The 23,181-nt window shown below is 38.6% G+C and overlaps 1 protein-coding gene across 5 annotated transcripts in view; it reads left to right on the plus strand.

Moving 5' to 3' along the window:
• Positions 1-23,181, plus strand: part of CTNNA3 (catenin alpha 3) — a 549,510-nt gene that overhangs the window by 328,643 nt on the left and 197,686 nt on the right. For all 5 annotated transcript variants that reach the window (XM_030030142.2, XM_030030141.1, XM_030030143.2 and 2 more), the window contains one exon: positions 14,793-14,885. In XM_030030142.2, coding sequence (XP_029886002.1) covers positions 14,793-14,885 — 93 coding nt within the window. The remainder of the gene's footprint in view (positions 1-14,792; positions 14,886-23,181) is intronic.

Here is a 23,181-nt window from a genome sequence, read left to right on the forward strand (position 1 = left end):
TCAGCTTTCTTTTTACCCAACTGGTCCAGTAAAGGGACAGACAGACAGTAGCAGCCATATCCCATGTACTTTTGTGGTGGGAAGTTCAGATCACCATTCTGAGTTTTAGCTTAATTAACATGTACCCTGTCAGCCCTTTATTAGGAATCATTTAGAGGTTATAACTCTAGACTTTCTTGCAGAAGAGATTTGTTTCCTTTGAAACGTATTAGTAAGCCCCACATCTCATACTCTGTTTGTTGGACGGATGTCTACTGTGTGTTAGGATTGTTTCTCATCTCTGTATCACTTTGCAGTGATTAATAGTGAATTCATTTGCCCTTTTTCAAGGCCAGTGTGTACTGTAAACGAGAGATAGTCTCTATAAGAGTTTTGTCAGTGAATGCAGTAGGATCACAATCCTACACTTTGACTTCTATCCACATGCTTCAGGGTGAGCCCACACGATGCCTGAGACTGCATGGTAATCTGTAGTTTGGAAATCTGGGTGATTTTATATGTAAGGTTTGGTTGCAAGGCTTATCAACGGCTTTAAGTGTTTTCCTTTGTGATCAATTTTACCTTTCCTAGACCAGAGATCACATTGCAAAAATGAGTCAAGGGTTTCTTATAAAATGTTTTATGAACCTTTAAACTCAATTAACGTGAAATAAAGACTTCCACCAACACAGAAACATTTTATGTTGGTACATTTATTCCATATAAACTACAGTAGCTAGGAGACTACCTCCAGCTCCACTGCAGTTGGAATTCGCTGTCTATGGATGGCTTTCACAGCAGCTGCAGAGTGCAGCTCGTGACACCATTCACAAAGCGAAGAAAAACTAATAAACCTGAGGAAAATTACTTAGCTATTCATTTGAGGGATAAAGGAACGGTAAAAACGAACGAGAAGATTAATTATATTTTTACAAGATAGTTGAAATGTAGCCTATAGTGAATGCACAAGAATATACTATAATGCAGTAATGACATAATCTAATGCCTAAGAATATACTATGTGCCTGTGGCACAAATGAGATTTTTACCACTGGAGCAGTGTAGCATTTATTTTGCTTTTACAAGACAACTTCGTTATCTAGTATACATACACGTGCTTCATTATGAGTGAATAATGGATTGCTTTACAGCCACTGCAAATACAATTGGCTTGAGCATTTCATAAAAAGCTTGCTAAGCGTGTTTACAGCCTTAAATTTCAATTTAAAATTTCAGTTCACTTCACTACGGAAAGTTTTTCGCATAGAGTTGGCATATATGCAGACCTCATGCCTGTCCTGTATGTATTCATCGAGAAGGAAACAAAACCATTGGCGGTAGGAAATCACGGTGTTTAAACAGGCTTTTCACGAAGCTACTTTTTCAATGAAAAGGCTCCTTTCAGTTTTCCAGCCACGGGCCCTTCTGACCCGGCCGTCGGTATCGCAAGGGCCGGGCCGGGCCGGGCCGGGCCGGGTGCTGCCGCACTCCTGTACCGCGTCCCCGCGCTTCCCGGCGGCGAAGCGGCCACCTCAGCCCGGGCGGGGCCGGCTGGCTGCCGAGGCCCGGGCGCCCGTCCCTCACGCTCGGTCCCGCGTCGGCGCTGAGGGGGCGGGGACCAGCTCCCCCGGGTACGGACCAAGCCGGGGATTGGCTGCGTGCGATAGGGCGGAGCGTGCGCCCCTCCTCGCGGCCGCCGTTTCGCGCCTCTGCTCTCCCCCCCCACCGGCCGCCATTTCGCGCCTCTGCTCCCCCCCGCCCCGCCCCGCCCCGCTGCTTCTGGAAGGTTCCGCGGCCGTCCCGCGGTTGTGGCGTGGCAGAGGGCTCCGAGGCGTCCAGGGCGGGTGCTGGCCGGTAGGTTTGGTTGCACCTCTTTCTGTCTAGCTTTTAAGGTAGATTGTCAAACGTGCGTTTTCATCTTCTGGAAGAAGAATTCCGCCGCTCCTGGCTGAGGCTTTTCTGAGTGCCGAGCTGCCGGGTGCTGAGGAGAAAACCGCGTGGGCGGGCAGGGCAGGGCACAGCGAGTCAGGCTGCTAAAAACTAGCACCGTCGGTGTTTTTTCTTCCTTATCAAGTTGTCTGTGTTAAGAGATGTTGTTTTCCTTTTGCAAGTGGTAAGTTCAACGGTCTTGTCGTTTCAAGGCCTAACGTTGTGCTCCATAAAATCTACATTATCAATCCATGAGGCAACAATAGAAAACAATATATTAGGAAGTACCTGCTTTCCTAGCTTGCCAAATTTTCAGTTTTTCGTGTTAGAATGTTTGGCTTTTTTTGAGAAGAAGGACTGCATTAAGCAGTAGTGAGCTTTTGGGAGCACTTGTGGGAGCAGCTGCTCACCAGTGGAAGCTAGGGGTATACAGTCCACTTTGGAGGAGTGTTTTGGTCAGTATTTGTACTTAACTATTATGCATTATCCTTATGCTTAAAGCTGTTCAGTGATAGAGTGGTGAAGTAGTCCTTTTCGTTCGGGTATTATTTTTTACAAGTCCTGTTCAGTGGAAGCAGGACAAGAGTAGACTAAAGGTCTTTACAATAACACTGAAAACATTAAGGTATATTGTATGCTGCGTAACTCTGTGAGCCGAATGCATTTTTTGTTCACGGTAGATAAAAATTTATGCATCTGTGTTCTGTGATTGTTTCCTGTCTTGAATGAGACTATATGAAAGGCTGTACCTTGCTTTCTGGTAATCATTAAGGTAGTTTTCTCTACGAGGGTGTCTCTGAGTTAGTCTGCTGTATTTTAATTCCAGGAAACAGCAGTTGTCAACACGTCAACTGTTGGAAAGCCTACGGGGAAAAAATGAGTCATCCAATTAATTGTAAAGTATAAAACCAAAGTCTTTTCTGAAAATAAGACTTTATCTTTTTTCCCTATGTGCAGGTGTGCTGTGAGGGTTGCATACCATTTAGCACTGAATTGGTGTTATCCTGTCCCAAAAGTTGGAGGGAGACAATTGGGTTGGAGAAGGATTCCAAGAATACTGAAAGAGAGACTTAACTCATGACAAGTTCTGAAATGGGACTTTTTCTTTCTGAAAAGCCAATATTTGAAAATTCTTTAAACAGATCTGATCTGTTTATTTGTGTGAGGTGGGAGGAGCTGGTGGTTGTGCATCATGTAAGGTGCCTTAGGCTCTTACCTGCTTTCTTCAGTAAATTTCATCCTCTTTTTAAATTGGGAGATGGACCTTTTACTTGTTCTGTGAAGGCTTTCAAAGTGCTAGAATTAAGATACTGCCACAAGCTGAGTCTTTAAAAAGTTGGATGACACTTTTTTTTCTCCCCCCCACCCCCCCCCCCCCCCCCCCCCTTTTTTTTTCCCCATGTATATCAGGAAAATTTCTTCCATGATAAAGCACTTTTTTTCCCTTTTGAGGAGAAGTCTTCTCAGGATTGACAATAAGGATTCTTAAATTTTCAGGTTAATCCTTCCTGTCATGCAGTAGGAAAAGATATGCAGCTTTACGCTATTTCCCATTTTTGTTACATGCTCATTCTATCTATGTTTTAATTTGGATTTTCTTTATAGTACTAACCAATTTGTGTCATTAAGTTAGCAAATACTGAATTTGTTGATAACTCTGTTGTTTCCAGTTAACTAACCATGTATGCTGGTATACATGGTTGAATGGTTTTGTGTGTTTATTTTGCAGTGCTGATCTGGTTCAGATAAATATCTAGGGAGGAAAACTGTGTTTCTGGAAAGTCAGTGACACCTTTTGATGCAAACCCTAACCAAAGTCAGTGATAGTATTTGGGATTTTCACAAGTAAAGTGCAGTTAGAATCTTGTCCTATGCATTGGTGTGTTTTAGTACTCCTTTGGTTATTGCTAGTATCGTTGACCTTCTGTTCAGTACTTTGCAGGGGAATAAAAAGTTGCTGCACTGATTTCGGGGTTGAGGATCTAAGATAGACTTTTTGCTCTTAGCCCTGTGAACGAAAGGACAGCTCATGATCGTGAAATTTTTTTTGTTGTCTCAAGAAGAGATTACTTTTTTAAGAGAAACTGGACATGACATGCTGAATTCTCTAGTATTCAGAGGATAAAGTTTCACTGTTTTTGAATTTGTCACATGCAATTTGTAACACAATGCTGTGTCCTGCAGAAAATACAGTAGGTACTATTAATGGTGGATGTGTGAAAATTAATATTGAAGTTTGTATGGATGATGTGAGCTACTTTATTTCTGGTAATACAGTGAATTGAATTTATATTACTGAGTAGGCGTATGCTTGTATCTCCCTGTCTTGTTTCCTTTCAACTATGGAGAAGAAGGTGTTCTTTTGGTGCTGAAGTGTTCATTTATGCTTCTAGGTAATGTGCATTAACATTCTGCATGTGAAATTTTATTCGGCTGTAGCTAATCCTCAATGTGTTACTGTTGACTCCACCATTATTCTCATCTTAGATTTGATTGTAAGTGCTCAAGCACCATGCACAACTTTAATTCTGTACCAGTAGTTAATAATAATGATAGTTGGGAATGAACTAGAATATAGATTAACTGCTTCTTAGTGCAAAAAATACGTATTCCAGAAACCTGTACTGCTATATACTTTCTATATTGCCGAAGAAGGTGGTCGATTTTAATGCTAGATATAAAATGAATTGCCATACTTTCTGCGGATGCAAGTTCTGTGAAGGGGGCTGATCCTGAGATGGATTAAATTCTGAAGGTATGTTTTGTTGGCACTGATCTTTCATTTTCTTTGATTATCTGTGGATTTGTTGCTGGGTTTTCCCCCCCTGCTCTTATATCATGATTTTTTTTTGGTAAGTATTTGTGATACAGTATTTATTACATATCTGAGTGGTTGTTCTTTGTAACTTTCTAGAGGTGAATTCTGGTTTTCGTGTATTATCAAATTAATTTATGCTCAGTATGATTGACCTTTTATTTATAAAAAGGTAAATCTGTAGCATGTATAACCAATCCAGGTGTTGCATCAGAACAATGTGCTTAAAGCACAACTGCTTTTGTAAAAGGATAAATACCTAATTTTTGTAGGGGACTGCCTCTATTTTGAACTCTTTCAAGAAATGTTAAACAAAGTGTTGTTTTGTTTCTCATTCAAAGCCAATCATTTAATGTTTTATTTGTCAGGTGTCCTACTTCTTCAAGGAATTAAAAATATTTATATTGAAGTGAAAGAATTTCTGGCATTGTAACTAAGTGATTACACTGCTGGAAAGAAGTCTGTTTCCTCTCCTGCTCCACTAGTATTTATTAAGTGCTAAGTGAGAGCTGTGTGGTTTGTATTTTGTTAGCATATTGAGTCTTCTTAGCTCACGCTGATTTAAATAATAGAGGGTATGCATCTTAGAAGAAATATGCTGTATCTCCTGGGATAGATTTCCATCTCAGTTAACCAGTCAGAGGCAAAGAGGTGAAAGTTTTGATTCTGACAACAGGAAGAATCTTAAGATTTTTGTGGCTAGGGGAAACAAAGGTCACCCGACTATGCTTGGGTATTTGTATGACAAACCCATGTGTTATTTAGTCTAACAGAAAAATCCTTCAAATGAGCAATGGATAATTGTTTCATAGAATATTTGAATAATGAGTAATAAGAAAATAAATGAGGATGTATTCATGCATATGTTTGGATCTTACCTTTGCTTTATAGAGGAAAAGGGCCTGAAATCTTGAGTATTCTGATGACAGTTTATTATATTGTTGTATTTGCCTCTTTATTATTTAGGTGCAGGAGATAGAGGGTTTCATGTAGGGAGGAAAGGAAAAAAGAAATGTTCATGCAGAAAGAAAGAGATACTTGGAAATTTTACAGGCAACATAAATCTAACATATAACACCCCTGTCTACTGCTAAAATACATTTTTGTCTTTATACTGACATTTTCTTCCGTCTGCATGAAGAAAGAGGTAGGGACAAGGCAGTAAAATGGTTGGGTTTTAGTCAGTTCTTTGCTTGTCCTATTCTCCTTTTCAGGTAGTTTTCTTTTGTATTTCTGTACTAGTGTGGTACTGCTGGAAAGCCTTGCTAACATTTCAGCAAACGGTGCTAAGGGAGAGGTTTCATAAAGTAGTTTACATTTAAATCTTTCACCTGCTGTTATGTTTGGGCTTGTGGAAGGACCTTTCTTCAGATATCAAAGGCCACTTTGCTGTTATTCCAGCAAATTAAGTCTGATGCTGGTATGGATGGTACCTTTTTTTGAGAAACTGTCAGTGAGACACAGGTGATGTCTATAGGCAGTTTCTATTTAGTGGACTCTTCAGCTAACTCGGGTTGCCAGAGCACAAATGTAATCCAAATACAGTATCTTTTCTTCGGTTGTAACCAGGGCTCTGCACACTGAGGTCTAGAGAGGGAATCATTAACTTAGTTCTTCAGCTGTCTTTACTGTGACCCAGAGCAGTGAGAGAAAGCTTAATGGGACTCTGCATCCAGCCTGACACCTTTACTGAAGAGGAAATTTTCTGAAATGTTACTGTGCAGAGTTCTCCCTTACACTGTCTTTGCCTCAGAGTGTTTGTTTAATTTATTTTCCATTTTTGTTTTGGTTGAGGCCCAGTTTATCAAAACTCCTAAATGAACTTGTATGAGTTAAGACATGTCTGAGCACATGGAACTTGAAATAAACTAGTTGCGGTGGGTTGTTCTAGATTTATGTTGGTTAAAACCAAAAAGAACAATCTAGTCCATTGGTATTCAAATACCCTTTATTATTTAATTACAAACATAAGAATCTTTAGTATGCCTGACAAATTACAGGAAACATTTAAAGTTATATAATACTCTGAGGAGTTTCTTCATGTTAACAAGGTAGTTGGTTACTGTTGAACAGGGGCAGTGATAAGCCTCCGGTGTACAAGGTAGAGCTAATTGTGTTGAATGAGTAGTGATTATGGCATTAATGGAGTACTATGTAATTCAGTTCTGCAGAAAATGGGAGAGAGACAGACATGTAAAATTAAGAGAAGTGCAAAAGGAACCAAAAGATGAGTGAAGAGGCTTGCACATATGTAGTGCCCCAGAGTAGTTAAATTAGGAGATTCAGGAATCTTTCTGGAAGAGTAGAAGGTGAAAAGCTAAAAGAGACAGGGAAAGCAACATAATATATGTTACATGTATTTTTAAGTATAGTTTCTAACTTTATTCCCACGAAAGTAAAAATAATAAAAATTAAAGTAATTTTGTAACTTTTGACCTAAAGTATCCTAAAGCATTTTATAAACTGCAAAAATAACAAATAAACTCTGGCAGCAGTTTATAAATAGCTCACTATTACTATTCAACTTGATCTGGAAAGAAATTAAGTTTTAGGGTAGAAAATGGGTTCAAAACCAAGCAACATTGTGATATTACTTTATTGCCCACTGGAGGTAAGTTTTCAGTCCACAGGAATATGTTTTTTCACTCTAAACAATTATTCTAGTCAAGTTTTATTAAGCTCATAAAAATGCACAGTCATCATAAATGCATATAAAAATGTAGCAACGACTAGAAGACATACGTACATCAGTGTAGCCTTTTCCTTAAAAAAGTATGGAGTCATTATTTGTTGTTGCCCTTCTTAGTTTTTTGATGGCATTTTTTTGTATGAACAGTCATTTTCCTCAAAAGACTTTTTAAGGCTTCATGAATAAAGCTAGTGGTAGAAGCTAAGAACACTTAATAAACTTGTAGAAGATAGTTCAGTATACCACAAAATGAGAAGCAAAGAATACTTAAGTACCTTTTTTATTTATAGTTGGAGGAGAACAGACTAACAGTTAAAACCAATTTATGTAGAGTATCAAAAGCTATGTTGACTGCTGTAATGCTGAAATTCAAATGTTATTCCCCAGTTCAGTATACAGTTGCTCTCCTGCAAATGAAATATCTTTTGAACTGTGATTACTTGGATTAATCTCTACCTCAGTGAATTGCTTTATTGTATTTGTGTCGTGTCTCGTCCCTGTCCGTGCCCCCCAATTCTTTTGTTTGTATTTGGCGCTCATCTCTTTGGAGGTTACAAAGATAAAGCTTGATGGACCAGAAGGTCTTTGAAGCTTTGCCTTTTGTGAAACTTTTGACAAAGCAAGGTCCTCATCTTGGTTTAGGTCTTTTTAACACCCTATACTACAGTCATCATGTCAGTGACTTGGTGAATTCATATACGCATTAAAGTGACAGTGCATCTGGTTAGTGTTCTCAAGAGGTATGTGTAAGAAGTTCTTGTGCTTGGTTTTGAGGAACACCAATAGGTTTTTGTTCTGATCATGATTACATGCATTTAGGAGAAGAAAAAAAAAAAAACAACACTGGCAGAATGACAGGATCAGTATTTTAAATTTTCTAGTAAAGACTGTATTTGAAATCTTGTGACACACAAGTTAAATTTTCTTAAAACTTGAAACATGTCAGATTTTATTTTAGATCTATCACTGTTTTTCCTTGTTTTTGAAATAGCGGCAGAGCATTCATCATCGAAGGCTATACGTCCTCCCAGCATGGCCTTAAGAATTTCTATAGGGTTATCAGTGGAATTGGGTTGCCAGAGATTTCTTCATGCTATGCTAAAAATTTTTAGAACAAACTTTGAGTTTACCCTGCAGTGTGGTGAAGGACCTTGTTAACTTTAGGGTAGGCAGAGCTTTGGGAGGTCTTTCCTCAGTGGAAGGAATTTCTTGACAGGAAGTATTTACTATGAAGAGTAGGAGGTCTTCACCAAGAAGAGGAAACACAAGTTTTGTTGGAATTAACAACTTAGTCATCCTTAGTGATTTACAGTATAAGTGAGTTAGGAGTCTGGATAAAATAATGAGAAGAAACAGCTCTTATTGGCAGAGCATGGAGGATCATGTCTAAAGAACACGTTGCTGCATTTACTACAACTTATGTAATTAGTTGGCAGACTATTCTAAGAAAATACTAATTTTGGGGAGTTAATGCAGGGAATTTGACTGAAAAAAAAATCCTTGGGAGTGCATTTAATCCTTAGTTCGCAGTGCGGACAATAGAACAGTAAAGCTATTCTCAGCTGAGAATGAAACAGGTGGTGAGGCAGTGCAGTGATTTATTTACTTTTTTGCTACTTAAAAATCTCACTTTTGCATTTGGCTTTGTGTACGTGTTCTCACCTTGGAGTTAACTCTGAGCCACGATTCATTCTTAAAGCACTGTCATGCATCCTTGAGTCATACTTGGAATGTCTCTCCCAAGGACTCTTACCAACAGGATCACGCTTTTCTCTTTCTTTTCAGCAGAATCAACATGGTAAGGCCTCTTGGTCCTCTCTCAGTGAAGAGGCAGTCTCACTTTGTATGTGAACTTCCACTTGTCCTGAGGCTCTTAATGGATTGGGAATGCTTTCCTTTTGCCTACAGGAAGGATATTACATTATCTTCGTTAATTCCAGCAATATGTGGCTTTAGGGCATTGGCTGTTGAAAATTATCACACCTTTCTGAAGAATATTTCTTGTTGCACCTTTTTGGAGATCCACTGGAAGTAATTAGTGGATCTCCAAGATGTTTTGTCTGTATGTATTTTCCCTTTTGCCTTGTAATCTTGAGTGGAAAGCATTTGGAAATCTGAGTCTGAAAGCTGCTGAGGACTTCTTAAAGCATGTATCTTCCACTTGGGGACATGTCGTGGTTTAACCCCAGCCAGCAACTAAGCACCACGCAGCCGCTCACTCACTCCCCATCCCCCACCCAGTGGGATGGGGGAGAAAATTGGGAAAAAGAAGCAAAACCCATGGGTTGAGATAAGAACGGTTTAATAGAACAGAAAAGAAGAAACGAATAATGATAATGATAACACTAATAAAATGACAACAGTAATAATGAAAGGATTGGAATGTACAAATGATGCACAGTGTAATTGCTCACCACCCGCCGACCGGCACCCAGCTAGTCCCCGAGCGGCGATTCCCCGCCCCCACTTCCCAGTTCCTATACTAGATGGGACGTCCCATGGTATGGAATACCCTGTTGGCCAGTTTGGGTCAGGTGCCCTGGCTGTGTCCTGTGCCAACTTCTTGTGCCCCTCCAGCTTTCTCGCGGGCTGGGCATGAGAAGCTGAAAAATCCTTGACATTAGTCTAAACACTACTTAGCAGCAACTGAAAACATCAGTGTTATCAACATTCTTCTCATACTGAACTCAAAACATAGCACCGTACCAGCTACTAGGAAGACAGTTAACTCTATCCCAGCTGAAACTAGGACAGGACAGAACATTAGGATACACAGTGTGAGTGCACTTGTGTGAGCATATTCAAGCTAAAAAGTCTTCCATCTCGAAGAATTTTTGACAATAGTGCGAACTTGTTGATGTATAATCTATCTCAAACAGCCTCTAAATACTTCTTCCTTTTCCTTTCAGTTGTTGGATAAAGAGTAGGAACTGAAAAAGTTCATGCACACGTTTTCAGATAAAAGCTTTTCCAGTTGTGCTGTCTCCTAGATATACATGCATGCTGCATGTAATGTGTAAGTCACTGAAAGGAATATGGTTAGTTGATTTTTTTTTTTTTAAACTGATTGCATCTAGTATATACAGGTCTTATTCTTCAGCAGTTTCTAGCCTGAAAAGTTGGTGGCTCACCAAATTCTAAAGAGAACTCCCTCCCCCCAATAAAGAAAGGCAAACCCTCAGTCAGTAGTAAAAAATAAAAACAAGTTAAAGTGCCTGCAAGAAGCTCATTTAGTAACTTCAGGAATATGAAAGAAATGTGCATTGGCGTATGTTTTGTTTACAGGTAATGGGCATCAAATAATACAGTCTTTGGTGCCTTCATAATCTAAAAATCCATCAGGCTAATGGAGTATTTTATCTACTGTCAGTGCTGCACTTATGTGCTCAGTTCAGAGTCTTCCTCTTCCCACTGCACCTTAATTAGCATATTAATTAATGTTGCTAAAACTCATCATGAATGGTTTGTTCACTGTTCTTCATGTTTTCAAATAAGATCTGTGTAAGTGCTTTCGTAGTAGTATCTTGGAAATGTTTGGAGAGAATGATTACGAATAGACATGTTGCATTGAGTAGTACAAGTTGAACAAATATGCTTTTTTCACATGGTAAAAAAAAAAAAAAAAAAAAGGTTGAAAAACTTGATGGCTTAAACCTCTGTTAGAGCTGATTTCAATCAGACCAGTCTCCAAGAAAGCTTTGTCTTTGTCCTGACAAACTTTGCTCTTCAGAAAGAGAATGATTTTCTGACTGAGAGGAATCATTGGCTCTTCATTTTGCAATTTCATTTGTTTTTGAAGTTGCAGTGTGCTTGGGCTTGAACTCCCTTTAAGGGAAGCTAGTCACTCTCAGAGAATACAAAAAAAAAAAAAAAGAGTGAATGTATTTGTGTAGCTTATATTGCTTAGGGGAGAAATGGCAGTATAATAAAGGATTTTTGCTATTTGAGAAACCTTCAAGATGCGCATGATGCTTTCAGGAAAGTAAGGGGATAGGTGTTCTCTGAGCTAGGGCTTGATTTTCTAATGGGTTATAGGCATTTAGTATTGATGAAACTGCTTGTCATCCTTATTAGTAACATTACAGCTTCAAAAGAGACTTCAGGTTCTCAAATCCCCTGCCCTATGCTTGGAAACATTACACATGCGCACCCCCCCCACCCCTGTTTGACTCTTTCATTTGATTTCTTTGGATTATTGTATTTTGGATTTGTGTTAAGGAGATCTCTTCAGGAGCTGGTGGGGAAACTACTAACAGTGCGTGTACTGATGCTTGAGACCGTGCTAATGTTTTACTGTAATCTGGATTGTCTTTTGGGTGGAACAGATGTAAGCCTAATCACCTACTGAGACTGACAGAGAATACTTTTTCTTATGGATAAGCTACATGTAGAAAAGTCGTGCCACTTAAATGCCAGGAGAAGAAGATTCTATACATTTTCTAATAGAAGCAAAAGATTTGCTAATGTCGATCAAGATGAAAGGCGAATGACTAAATTCACTGTTGGTGTAGCACTGAAGTATGAATTCCAAATACCCAGCAGAAATGTAACACAATAAATGTATTTATTCTAAAGTAGCCAAATACTACTTTCTTTAACTTTATTGATTTTTAAAAGACATCTGATGTAAATAATACAGACCTCTGTTTGTTGTTGTAAAGTGGCTTAGCATAAATTCCTAATGCTTATATCCTTAGTTTGCTGCTGGTGTGGTGCAGTGAGAATACTGTTATGGATTGGGCCATCACCAAGGAATACTTAGAGCTGAGGAATCAGGAGGGGAAGCGTAAGTTCAGAAACAGTTTTCCCTCAATGTATATAAAAAATCCCTATGGCTGTTGACTTCAAATAAGAGAATACTTGTGGATTAAGAGATCCTTCCCAACCTAAGTCTGTTTTGTCAGAGAAGAGCCATGCTTTATTACTGTTCTAATCTTCAATGTGACCTGGTAACATACACATAATTTGTCCCCAGGTGCTGATCTGCTACATAGAGCCATTGGCACAGCTTGGTTTAGAATTCATTCTTGCATTTTGAGCAGAGGGTTGGACTGCATGGGCTCTGGAAACCTCTTCCAACCTAAATTAATATTCTGTGATTCTGTGACACAGTTTATGTCAAGGACTGGATTTGTACTGAGATGTTTCAGCCAGTGCAACTGGGAAACAGGATAAAAAATTATTTTAAGCTGTCTCTGTATCTGCCTTGCACATCAAGACAGGGACAAAAAATTTCTTGCTTACAGCAGAGAACTCAATCTTAAAACTGTTCTTACTGATAAACACAAGCTATGTATCGCACATGTTTGCAGTGGATCCCAAGAAATTAAAAGTAGAGCTTTTCTGGAAACTGTGAAATGAAGTTGGAAAACCTGAGGAACCTTACGGCAAAGAGAACAAGCTGCTGAGAGTATTTATTTTGTTCTAGTGGAATGGCTTGTATTGCCCATTCTTTTTTTTTTTTTTTTTTTTTTTTTTTTTTTTTTAACCTTTGAAATGTTACTGCTTTAGGCATTGAGGAGCTCTTTAAGAAATATTTCAATAATATTTGTACTGAGCCTTGTAGAGTGCTTCTTTTTATATATGGATGGTACATTAATGCAGTGTGAATGAATGCAGTGTTACATTTGGGATACACAAGCAGTTTAGTGACTGGGGCAAAGAAATTAAAATATTCAAACGAATGTGAATTAGTTGTTGTAACCAATATTGAAAAATCCTGACCTTCAATCCAAAAAAAAAAAACCACCTGATTTTTTTGGAGGGGAGGGAATAGTGTCTTTTAGAGTTGTGTTATGATGATACCAAATGATATGATGATACAGATGATATCTGTAGGTAACTTAAAGCTGAAGAGTCAGGAGGGGAAGCATAGGATGAAACCCCATTTTTCTCAAATATTACATTAAAGAAACCCATGGCAGTTTACTTCAAATAAAAGAGAATACAGCTTGAGTGCGTCTATGAAAATCACATTTCTTCGGTCTTAAACCTTATTTTTTATGTGGACAAGATAACACATCACACAGGAGGGGAACCAGTGAGTTGTATTGGAATACCAGGGATAGGTTCATAAAGTATTTATAGGTAGGCACAGGTGTACATGGAGGGCCATGCATTCTAGCCCTCATCCTCTTCAGAAAGTGTCTGTCTTAGTCTCTTCTGAATTTTGGATAGGAAAAGTAATTAATTTGGCTATGCACTTACAAATTCCTTGTAATTATTTACATCAATTAAGTTAAGAATAATAAAAGTGTTTGGTAATAGATCATCATTGAACTATTGTTCTTTCTTAGAAATAGTGTCCTAAAATGTTGGTAAATGAAGATTTGCTTTTAATTTGCAGCAGCTGGAGTGCAGAACTCGTTGCATGAGTTTCGAATAATTACAAATTAACTGCGCATATCTATGTTTATATCTATTTTGGTATTTGTAGCACTACAGAGGTCTATTTCTCAGGAGGTTCTTGATCTGCATTAACATTGGTGTGGTAGATATGTAATACAGCTACTTCAGTGAAGGCTATGAAGACTTAACAAGTGTGTAGTAGTTTACGTGAGGACATTATATCACTTCAGTAGAATGAAAAGATCTACTGGATCGCAGTATCCCAACCCCTCTTGTGCCTTTGTCAAGCCTGTCTGTTACAGCCTGTTGATGCTGAGTTGCAGTGAGCTGAAGTGAGTGCTCTTTATCCTTCATATCTTCGAACTTGTTGAACTGTGGAGTGTTACGGAAAAGCTTTTTTTCTTTAAAGGAAGCTAGGAAGCTGTATCTCCATGGTGTTTAGTAAAGTAAAGCAGAAGATAGACTTGTTCTTTCACAGATTTCAAGTTTCCTTATACATTTTCAGTGTAAGTTGCACTGGTCTGACTATTTCAGTAGAAAATTGTACCACTGATAAAAATAATGATCTGTGGATAGCTCAGGGTGTAAATTGTTCTGTGTTTCATTACAACAAATCAAGGTAAATGTTATTTGACCCTTAAGGTCTTAAAAGTAAGTTCAAAAAAAATTAAAAGCTGGACATAGTTTGAAGAGCTCTGAAAAATTAACAGGTATGATCACAAGCAATCTAGCTGAAGCCTTAGGATCTTACTTTGAAATTTCCTGATGTTACCTAAACATGGCTCTGCAGCTATTACGTGCTGAACCTAAACTGGGGAGAGGTCATGATATTCCTTGTTACTGTCACTCGTTTCCACAGCTCCTTTCCCGCCCCCCCCCCCCCCCCCCCCCCCCCCCCGTTTCCTTGTTCAAATATGTTCTTTGACAAATTAATTTCCCCAAATAATGAAGGTTTTATAGCAGAGTTTTTTGGCAAGTTTGAGAGTCTGGGGCTGAATGCTTGCTTACAGAACTTTTGTTTGTTTATTTAAGGTTGCTAATCTTGCTTGTTCATTGTCAACAAATGAAGATGGAATGAAAATTGTCCAAATGGCAGCTAATCACATAGAGACTTTGTGCCCACAGGTATGACTTTTTCAATTAATTCCCATTACAGTGCACTGAGCATACACTGTATTTTTGTCCCGCAACACAGATGTTTAGTCATGCTCCTTCAGTCTAAGTTCACATTCCGTTCTCGCAGCTTAGTGTAGTAAATGGAGACCAAATGATAAATCAAGGGCAAATAGTTAATTTGTTTATTTTTTCTTAGTGGTTAACATAGGAATTGTTAATAATCTATATTGATTGGGAGTTTTAAAAAGCTGTAAAAATTGCAATTGAAGAAACATGCTGCTCTGTTTCTGAAATTAAACCTGATTGAATGAGGAGTTAACATGGTAGGCAAATTGGGAATATTTTTACTCTTAGAAAGCAATATATATATATTTTTACCTTTAACTTGAAATACTGTTACCACTTGATTTGGTTTTTGTGTATGTGAATGTTAAAGTGTAAATTCTTCTGATTATCACCAATTCAGAAGCTTGAGCTTTTGTCTTAAGCAAATGAATGAAAAACAGCACAGCTACAGATGAATTTTTGGTACTTAATATCTTACAAAAAGCGTATTCACTCTGTATTAGTCACATTTAGAATTATAGAGATAAAAAATTCTCCAGTTACATCTGTTTAGAGCAAAGATTTTACTGGTTTGTGTGAATCTGATCTGAGTGTTTCAGCCTTGAGGCTGCATAATTTCAATATCATTAGTTCTTTGAAGAACACTAGAGTTTACACAGTGGCCTAAATATTCTTACCCTTTTGTGTGTTGGAATGCTAAATGTAGTTGAAATAGGTGAAGAGCAAATATTAATAATATGTTCAGTTACAAACTTGAAGAGTCCGTTTTATGCCTGTTGAGTAAATGCAAGACTTGGGGAAAAAGAAACTTCTATCAAGGAGTTGTCATAGTCTGAAAATATCAGAGATCAGTGTTTTCTCTTGAATCATTGAGTTTCAATGTCTGTTTTTATAACTTCTACAGTTCTGTGTTTCACATCCCACTATTTGATTTAATGCGTTACTGGTTTTGTAAGAAGATTGCTGGCTTGTAAAAATAATTCATGAATAGCTTCTTCCAGCTTCTTTGTTTCTCCAGAGGTACAAGTGCACCTTTCTAATACATTATTATGCATCCAGTTGTAGCTTCTTAATTGAAAACCAACACTTCAAGTATTGCATCTAATACCAGAAATTCCTAAAATCTAATTTTGACTAAAATATTGATTTTCTCCACAGCCATTTAAGTTGCTAGGGTTTTGATTTCCTATAGTAAAATGGCAGTTTCTTGTTTGAGGTTTTTTTCCCCCCCTTTTTTTAACCTTGAGGTAAACCAGGGGTGAGCGAGTTGATGATTATAGATGTGTCTAAACAGAGAATGTAGTATGCACATGATAAGATCATATTACTATTAACGGTGTGTTCATTGTGCAGGATTTGCTGCTTTCTTAGATAAGGACCATTCCCTGCAAAAGCAATTGGCATTTTACCTAAGTAAGAAATAGCAGAATAAGGCTCCTGCATTTTTCAGTAAATCAGATTATGCTATATCATTTAAAAATCCTCCACAGGGAAAATAATTCTCTCTTAAAATCCCTGCAGGGCATATCAATTAGAGTTTGGAATGGGGAAATTTGCATGTAGAACTCCCCAATGTTCTTAAATCTTTAGAGTAAAAAAAATGGGATTTTACGTGCTCTGAAAAATACATTTCTTGAAAGGAACCATGTGGTTGGGATTGAAATCTGAAATGGTTGAATTAAAACAGAAAAAAACCCAACCCACTAAAAAAACCCAACATACCCTGCAACCCCCCTAAACGCACCAACCAAAAAGCCAGCAGTGAAAACAACACCTAGAGAAAACACCTTGGAGTCTTGGGAGTTCTGTAGATTTGACCAGCGAAACTTCCCTTGTAGCACTGGGGAAAAGGCAGATACAGAATTGTCAAAGCCCTGGAGGAAAGCCTTTTAATTGTTAGAATTCATAGACGTGTTTATGTTATATTAATTATACTGTACTGTAGTTAAAATATAGAGGGTTGATTCTGAACTCTGACCATATTTTATTTCTCAAGTGAGATTATTAGCAAATATTTTGACTGTTCAATAAATGAAATAAGCTAGGAACGTATGTTAGACCTGATAGAAAACACGTAATACCTGTTGTTCCTGAAATTTCATGAAAACTTCATGAGAAATGAATTTTAAGAATATTTAATGTTAAATCAATAATAATGAATAGAATAAAGAAGTAAAGAGCTGCTAGCATCTGTTCTGAGGAAGGAAGAATTATTTATGTTCATGTTAATAGCTTTTGGTTGGGAGAATTTTCTTGAGCATTGTCAGGTGGGCAAAATCTACAATGTCACTTGTTCCATGTGGGAGTCCATGTTACTTTCCTGGCGTGCAGATAAAATCATGACCTCATCAAGTGCATGAGAAAGAAAGAAAAGGAAAAGAACCCACAAAAGCAAACAAACTTCCATTTTTGAACAGCAAGGATATATATCTGTAGAGCTGTTTTGCTAATGCAGATCTTGGGATTGTTACCCTTATGCTTCAGTTCAGTGGCATGTTTGAAGAAGTGTCTGGTTCCTATAATAGTCCTCTGGAATAGGCAAAGATACCTAATAGAGAGTAAACCTGTCAATATAGGGGTGGAAAGATATCCTAAACCAGAGATTAGCAGACAAGGATCTGGCTTCTCCGTCTAAATTCTTCATAGTTTTTTACATTTTCACGGGATAATCAGCTCTCATGTGGTTCAAAAAGTATGTCTCGGATGCCAGGCCAACAACAGGAGGAACAAGGGAGAAAAGACCCAGAAAAACCTGTGTGTTTGTGTATAAGGAGCATCTAGCCTGTTATTTGACCTGGCTTCTGTGTTAGTACTGGGTCCTGTTTCCTTACCTCCATTAAGGTAGGTGTGTGGTTTTGCTGGGTTGGTGAGCTCTCCTGAGGGATAAACTTGAGGAATAAGGATGCTGTCTGCAACAGGCTGTGAAGGAGGGAGGAGATGAGAAGGAAGCCATTGATCAGATTTTACATGGAGTTGAAGGCCTTAGGTATGTGACTTAACCTGGGATAAGGATACAGTGTTGGGCAAGAGCAGAGAAGCAAGATTGAACAGTAGCTGAGGTAGGTGACAGTGTGTTTCTCTGCTCTGAAACTGATGTTTGTCAGAAACACACACAGTGGAGGTGCTGTGATGCACATAATGAGAGATAAGGACATTTTCCTTCCTGAGGGAGTGGAAACCAGGGAGTGCCAAGAGCATTAATGCAAACATATCCTGAGCTGATATTTTTGAGGTAAAGAATAACCTTGAGCCTAAAGCTGGAACAGATGTTTCAAAGTGGAGATCAGAAGTGGCTAGTCTCAAGGGAGCAGCTGGGAAGAGCTTCAGCATGTCAAAAGGCTCTGGCTAGAGCCTTTTTATTAGTGTAAAGATCCCTGGAGAGCAGGAGGTTTGGGCTTCTTTTGGAAGAACCATAGCTGAAATAGCAAATTTTAGGCTCATTTCTCTGAAGATGAGATCTTGGTAGAGCTTGCTGCTAGTTACCAAAATGGCACAGGGTGATTAGTTCTGCAGTGGGCCATGTCCATTCTGGTACATCATGCAAGGAAGCAAAATGCAGGAAAAAGGCACGAATGTTCATGGTTTAGCTTAATCTTTATTTGGTGATAAATAGATTTTTAAAAATCATTCAATCCCGTGCAGTATTTTTATCAGATATTTTAAAAAAGACAAGGTGTGCACTGCTATAGCCAGAACCTGCGGTCTTAGTATTTTTAGTGAGTTCTGTTTTTCTTGAGAGAGAGATGGAAACCATCTAGTTATAAAGCTATTAGGTTAGAAGGAAATCTATGTAACAGGAAATCCATTAGAGGTTGAGTTGCTCTTTGTGTTTAAAAAATAAAAATGGAGATGAGGGAAAATAGCCTTAGGAAAAATAAAAAGTGTGCATCTTGAGCAATTTTAAATGTCTATGAAGCTGTCACCTCATTTTTCTTGTTAACTTGCACCTACCAGGAATATATGAGAACCTAAAGCAGATATTACAGCATATTTCCAAACTAGTTCCTAAGCTGCTGGAGGAAGTTTGCAAAGACATAAAAGTCCTTCTTTATAGCTAGCTATTGTTGATCCAAAATGTATTATGTGGAAGATGCTGATTCAATGGATGTGAAATGCACGCTGAGCCACTTAAATTCGCGGTCACTTCTGATGTGAAGCGTACATGCTCAGATAGTGATTCTGGTTCTGAGAACATTGTCTGCCTGAGTCTTATCTTTGTATTCAGGCTGCTGGAGCTATTGGCTGAAAAGCAGTGCCCGTTACACATCACTGTGTACATGTGATGAAGAGCGAGTGCCTTGTGGTACGCGAAAAACTTTGTCACAAGCAAGACAGAGTTACAACCCATAGTAGATTTGGATACCAGGGTTTATTTAAGAACCAGGGAGATCAGTTTTTACCCTGCTTCCTGATACCACATGCTCACTCATTTGTTTTCCCCACAGTGTTGTTTTCACTAGGTCTCAACTTTCCTTCCTAGCAGGGAGATGGCTGCTAGTCCAGGAAGGTTGGGCAGAAAGTTATCATGGTTTTGTCCTGTACATCTGCTTGCAGTCAGCTGTTTTGGGCCTTACTGTGCAATGTCCCTGGGGTCTCCAGTGTTTGTCTCCACAGATTTTACTGACCTCCAGGATCTTTCCTTACTTCCGGGACTGTTTCTCCAGCCAGGATCTTTGTCAGCCTTTTTTTGGGCCCCTAAAGCCTTGATTTTTCCCAATCTAAGTGTGTATGCAGAAGCATGAAGTATGATATACCTCCTAATTGGTGGCTCTGGTCTGTGTCTATTAATTGGACAACTTGGGACACGTCAGCTTTGTTTAGTTGAGGTGTTAACAGAGTTTAAAACCAGCACATACCAGTTGCAGCTAGCTAGTACCAGGCTTGAGCTCAGGAGTTCAGACATTCCTCTTCCCCTGCCCCAGTTATCTGCTGCCTGCAAGTGTTCACAATTTAAACTATTTTTTGCCTGCCATAGCCCTACACCATTCTTAAGGAACCATTTGGAAGTAGGGGAGGTGAGTGAGTGGACCTTCAATGACAGAGGCTCAGCTACACAGCCACTGTAAGACCTCATGGCTCTCAGGCATTCAGGTGGATTAGTGTGGTTGACTCCTGTGGCAGGATATGATGCCAAGGGCACCTTACAGCTTGCTTTGAAAAAGGGCATCTTGCAGTACAGACTCGGCTGTCCAATAAAACTGCACATCATGCTGTGCCTGTTATATGAGGAGGCTGAGGACCAAGACTAATGTGGTAGAATTTGTGTAGTGAAATATTTATTGTTGCTTAGATGGAAGCTGGCTTCCTCTTAGTCCTTGGCACTCTATCTAAGGGCATGTTTCTTCTGAGAACCATGGAGTATGGTTCTGTATTCTCTCACATGCTGGTGTAACATCAGTAGAGGCTAGTGTTTTGCCTTGATGACTAATTATTGAGGAAAAGTATGAATGGGAAGATGTTATTTTTAAAATAAATTACGTGCTTCTAACATGTCTTGGCTTTCAGTTCCACCACTGGCGTATGTGGAATGTCTCAGTTTGAAAAGAGATATTTGAGATTTGATATGTTTTTGATTCATTTGTTTTGTAGTTGTAGTTGATGCATTAGTTCTCTTGATGCCTATACTACCTCGATGCCTCTAACCTTAAAATTGTTCTACAGTGGAGTGCCCAATTTTAGGTGGTGTTTGGTACCTGTGATAGCATTTCTGCCCTGCCCTGCTTGTTCAGAACTTTTTTTTGACAAAGAATAAAATGTTTATTGTCAGTAAGCTTTGTGTCACAGGCTTTACTCTTACCTATTCATACTGGTTTACTGAGTTTGTAATATTCAGCAAATGGATATCTAAGTGTGTTAGGTTTCTCCCTTACCCAATTATTCCTTCAGTAGAAACGTCTTGTGTAGTTCCTTTAGTGCCCATACTTCCCATCCCCTCCCACCCTCATTTACTTTGTACATCCGTACCTACAGTTCCTCTTATGCCTTAGCAAAATCCTATGCAAGAAGTTAAGTTGGCATGCTTGGAAACAGAGGCATCAGGCATCAGTTTGTTAGTCCTGTTCCTACAAGACTTCCAGTTCAGCTGTGAGGAAGAAGTTGTAACAAACACCAAAAAGCTAATTAGGATCTAACTAAATTCATAATTCTCTAAGTATATGAAAAGGAGTGAGAAATGCAGAATGGTTGCGGTTAGACTTTAGTAGCTTGTAGTGATGACACATGACAGCAGACTGAGTTTTGAGATCTTGCAAAAACCTTCTGAGAATACTTCACACCAGATTTCTGACAACTTTTAAAATGGGAGAATTATATTGTTACAAAATATCCATATTGAAAGATCTGATTTAAAAAAAAAAGAGTGTGTCTCTGTTAGATTCCATGCTTATGAAACTAAACTGCCTCTTAAAAGAAAATGCTTTGCTGTTTCACTCCTACTTCAGTTATTAGGGACACATGAACTGACTTCATTGGGCCCCGTAATTTGCTCTTCTTTGTCCAAATTCTGTTAAAAGAGTCCATCTTCTATTTAGGCTCCTAAATTCATGGATCAAAATATAAGAAACTGCTTATTATTTCTGTTGTTCTCAGTGCTATTTACAGGGGAGCTCAAATCCCATGATTTAATTCATGAACTCCTGCACAACTTCATGGGGGATTTGGGAGAGAGACCCTGGTCAGCTTTTGTGGTAGGTTAGAAAGGACACAAGTTGTTTCAGTGTGTTCCCACTCTTGAAGGATGTCTCAGAAATTTCCAGTGCTTATGTTTAAATTTCAAAGCATAAAAATATATGGATAGTCTCATCTTTCCTCACTCTAAAAACTCTCGGGCAAAAGACGAATGGTCTGGTCATACTTCTTTTTGCTTCTTCCCTGAAAACAGCCCTACTAGCATTCTGCCCTAAATCAGGCTGACTATTATTTTGGTTTGCAGTGTGTTAGGGCCTGTTCTGTATGTCTGGCTTTCCTGGGTTTGTTTTGCTAAGATGTAATTTTTCTTTCAATATAGAATTCAGTGCAGAAATTACATAAAACACAGAATTACTGCTTTTTAAATGGGGGCTCTCACCTTTCCCACAGAAAGAACTCTGACTAAGAATGTTTAATGTATGCAAAAGCATCTGGTAAGCATCCTATCTCAGTGCAGGTTTCAGCATTTTAACAGTTCAAATCAAAATGTTTATTTCTATGCAGGTGTATCTGTCATTTTTAAATAATTGTTTGGATTATGCTATTTAATACCCTTCAGTAAAATCACACTGCAAAAATCTACTGTTGGTAAATGCTTAATAAAATGGCCAGCTCCCAAAATGGAGTTTAGACATGGTCGACAGTCAAAAGTCCCGCTGACAACTGTCTCTGAAGACAGCTACTGCTATTCTACAACCCTGCCAGTCATAGACTGGAACAGACAATGTGTGGTATGTATTGACCTGTGTTACCTGAGCACTGATCTCTAGCATACTTAGTGTATGGTATCTTGGGTTCATTGTTGCAGTGGGTTTTTATTTTTATGTTTGCTGTTCTTTCCCCTCCTACAATGCTTCTTAAAAAAAATTATATTAATGAAAAGAGCATAACACTTGGCACATTTGTGGAAGATACTGCTCTAATGCTCAGTGCCATCTTTTCCTGCTGCTTGGAACTTAATATGCTGTTAGTTATTTTTAATATTGCTTGGTACGCGATATATAACTAAAGATAGAAGCTGAATTTTTGGCTGTGTGACTTTGTAAAGATAGCAGTGTGGTAGTTTGAGTAACATGGAGAGCTATTAGGGTAAGCAAGAGGCTGAGCTGATCAGTGGGAATACATTTATACAGGTTATATTTCCAGGCCATTCAAATACTGATCTGACAGCTGTCTTTAAGGTTTTATATTTGGGTTGTCCACCATAATTCATCTGGTTTTTTTCAATGCCAACGTGACTGTCTGGAACTGACTGCTGTATTTTGGTATTACAGAACTGCTTCTCTGTTGACAACTGTACCTGCAGTGAGGAGAATGGCAAAAAATGCCAAGACTTCTTGCAAGAAACCAGCCCCTGCAGTCTTCCTTCCTTTGAATTTTAGTAATTTCAGCACTGTTGTAGTGATGCTTTCTTTCCTATCTCTCAAGCAGCAGACAGTATTAAGACTGTTGCATGTTTTTTAGGATCACGTGAAATAGTCTATCAGTAAATTCAGAAATACTGTGCAACCAAGAGCTGAGGAACTGAGGTGTTTTTTGGAGAGAGTGTGTG

The sequence above is a fragment of the Aquila chrysaetos genome, chromosome 11, assembly GCF_900496995.4.
Source record: "Aquila chrysaetos chrysaetos chromosome 11, bAquChr1.4, whole genome shotgun sequence".
In the NCBI taxonomy this organism is placed as follows: domain Eukaryota; kingdom Metazoa; phylum Chordata; class Aves; order Accipitriformes; family Accipitridae; genus Aquila; species Aquila chrysaetos.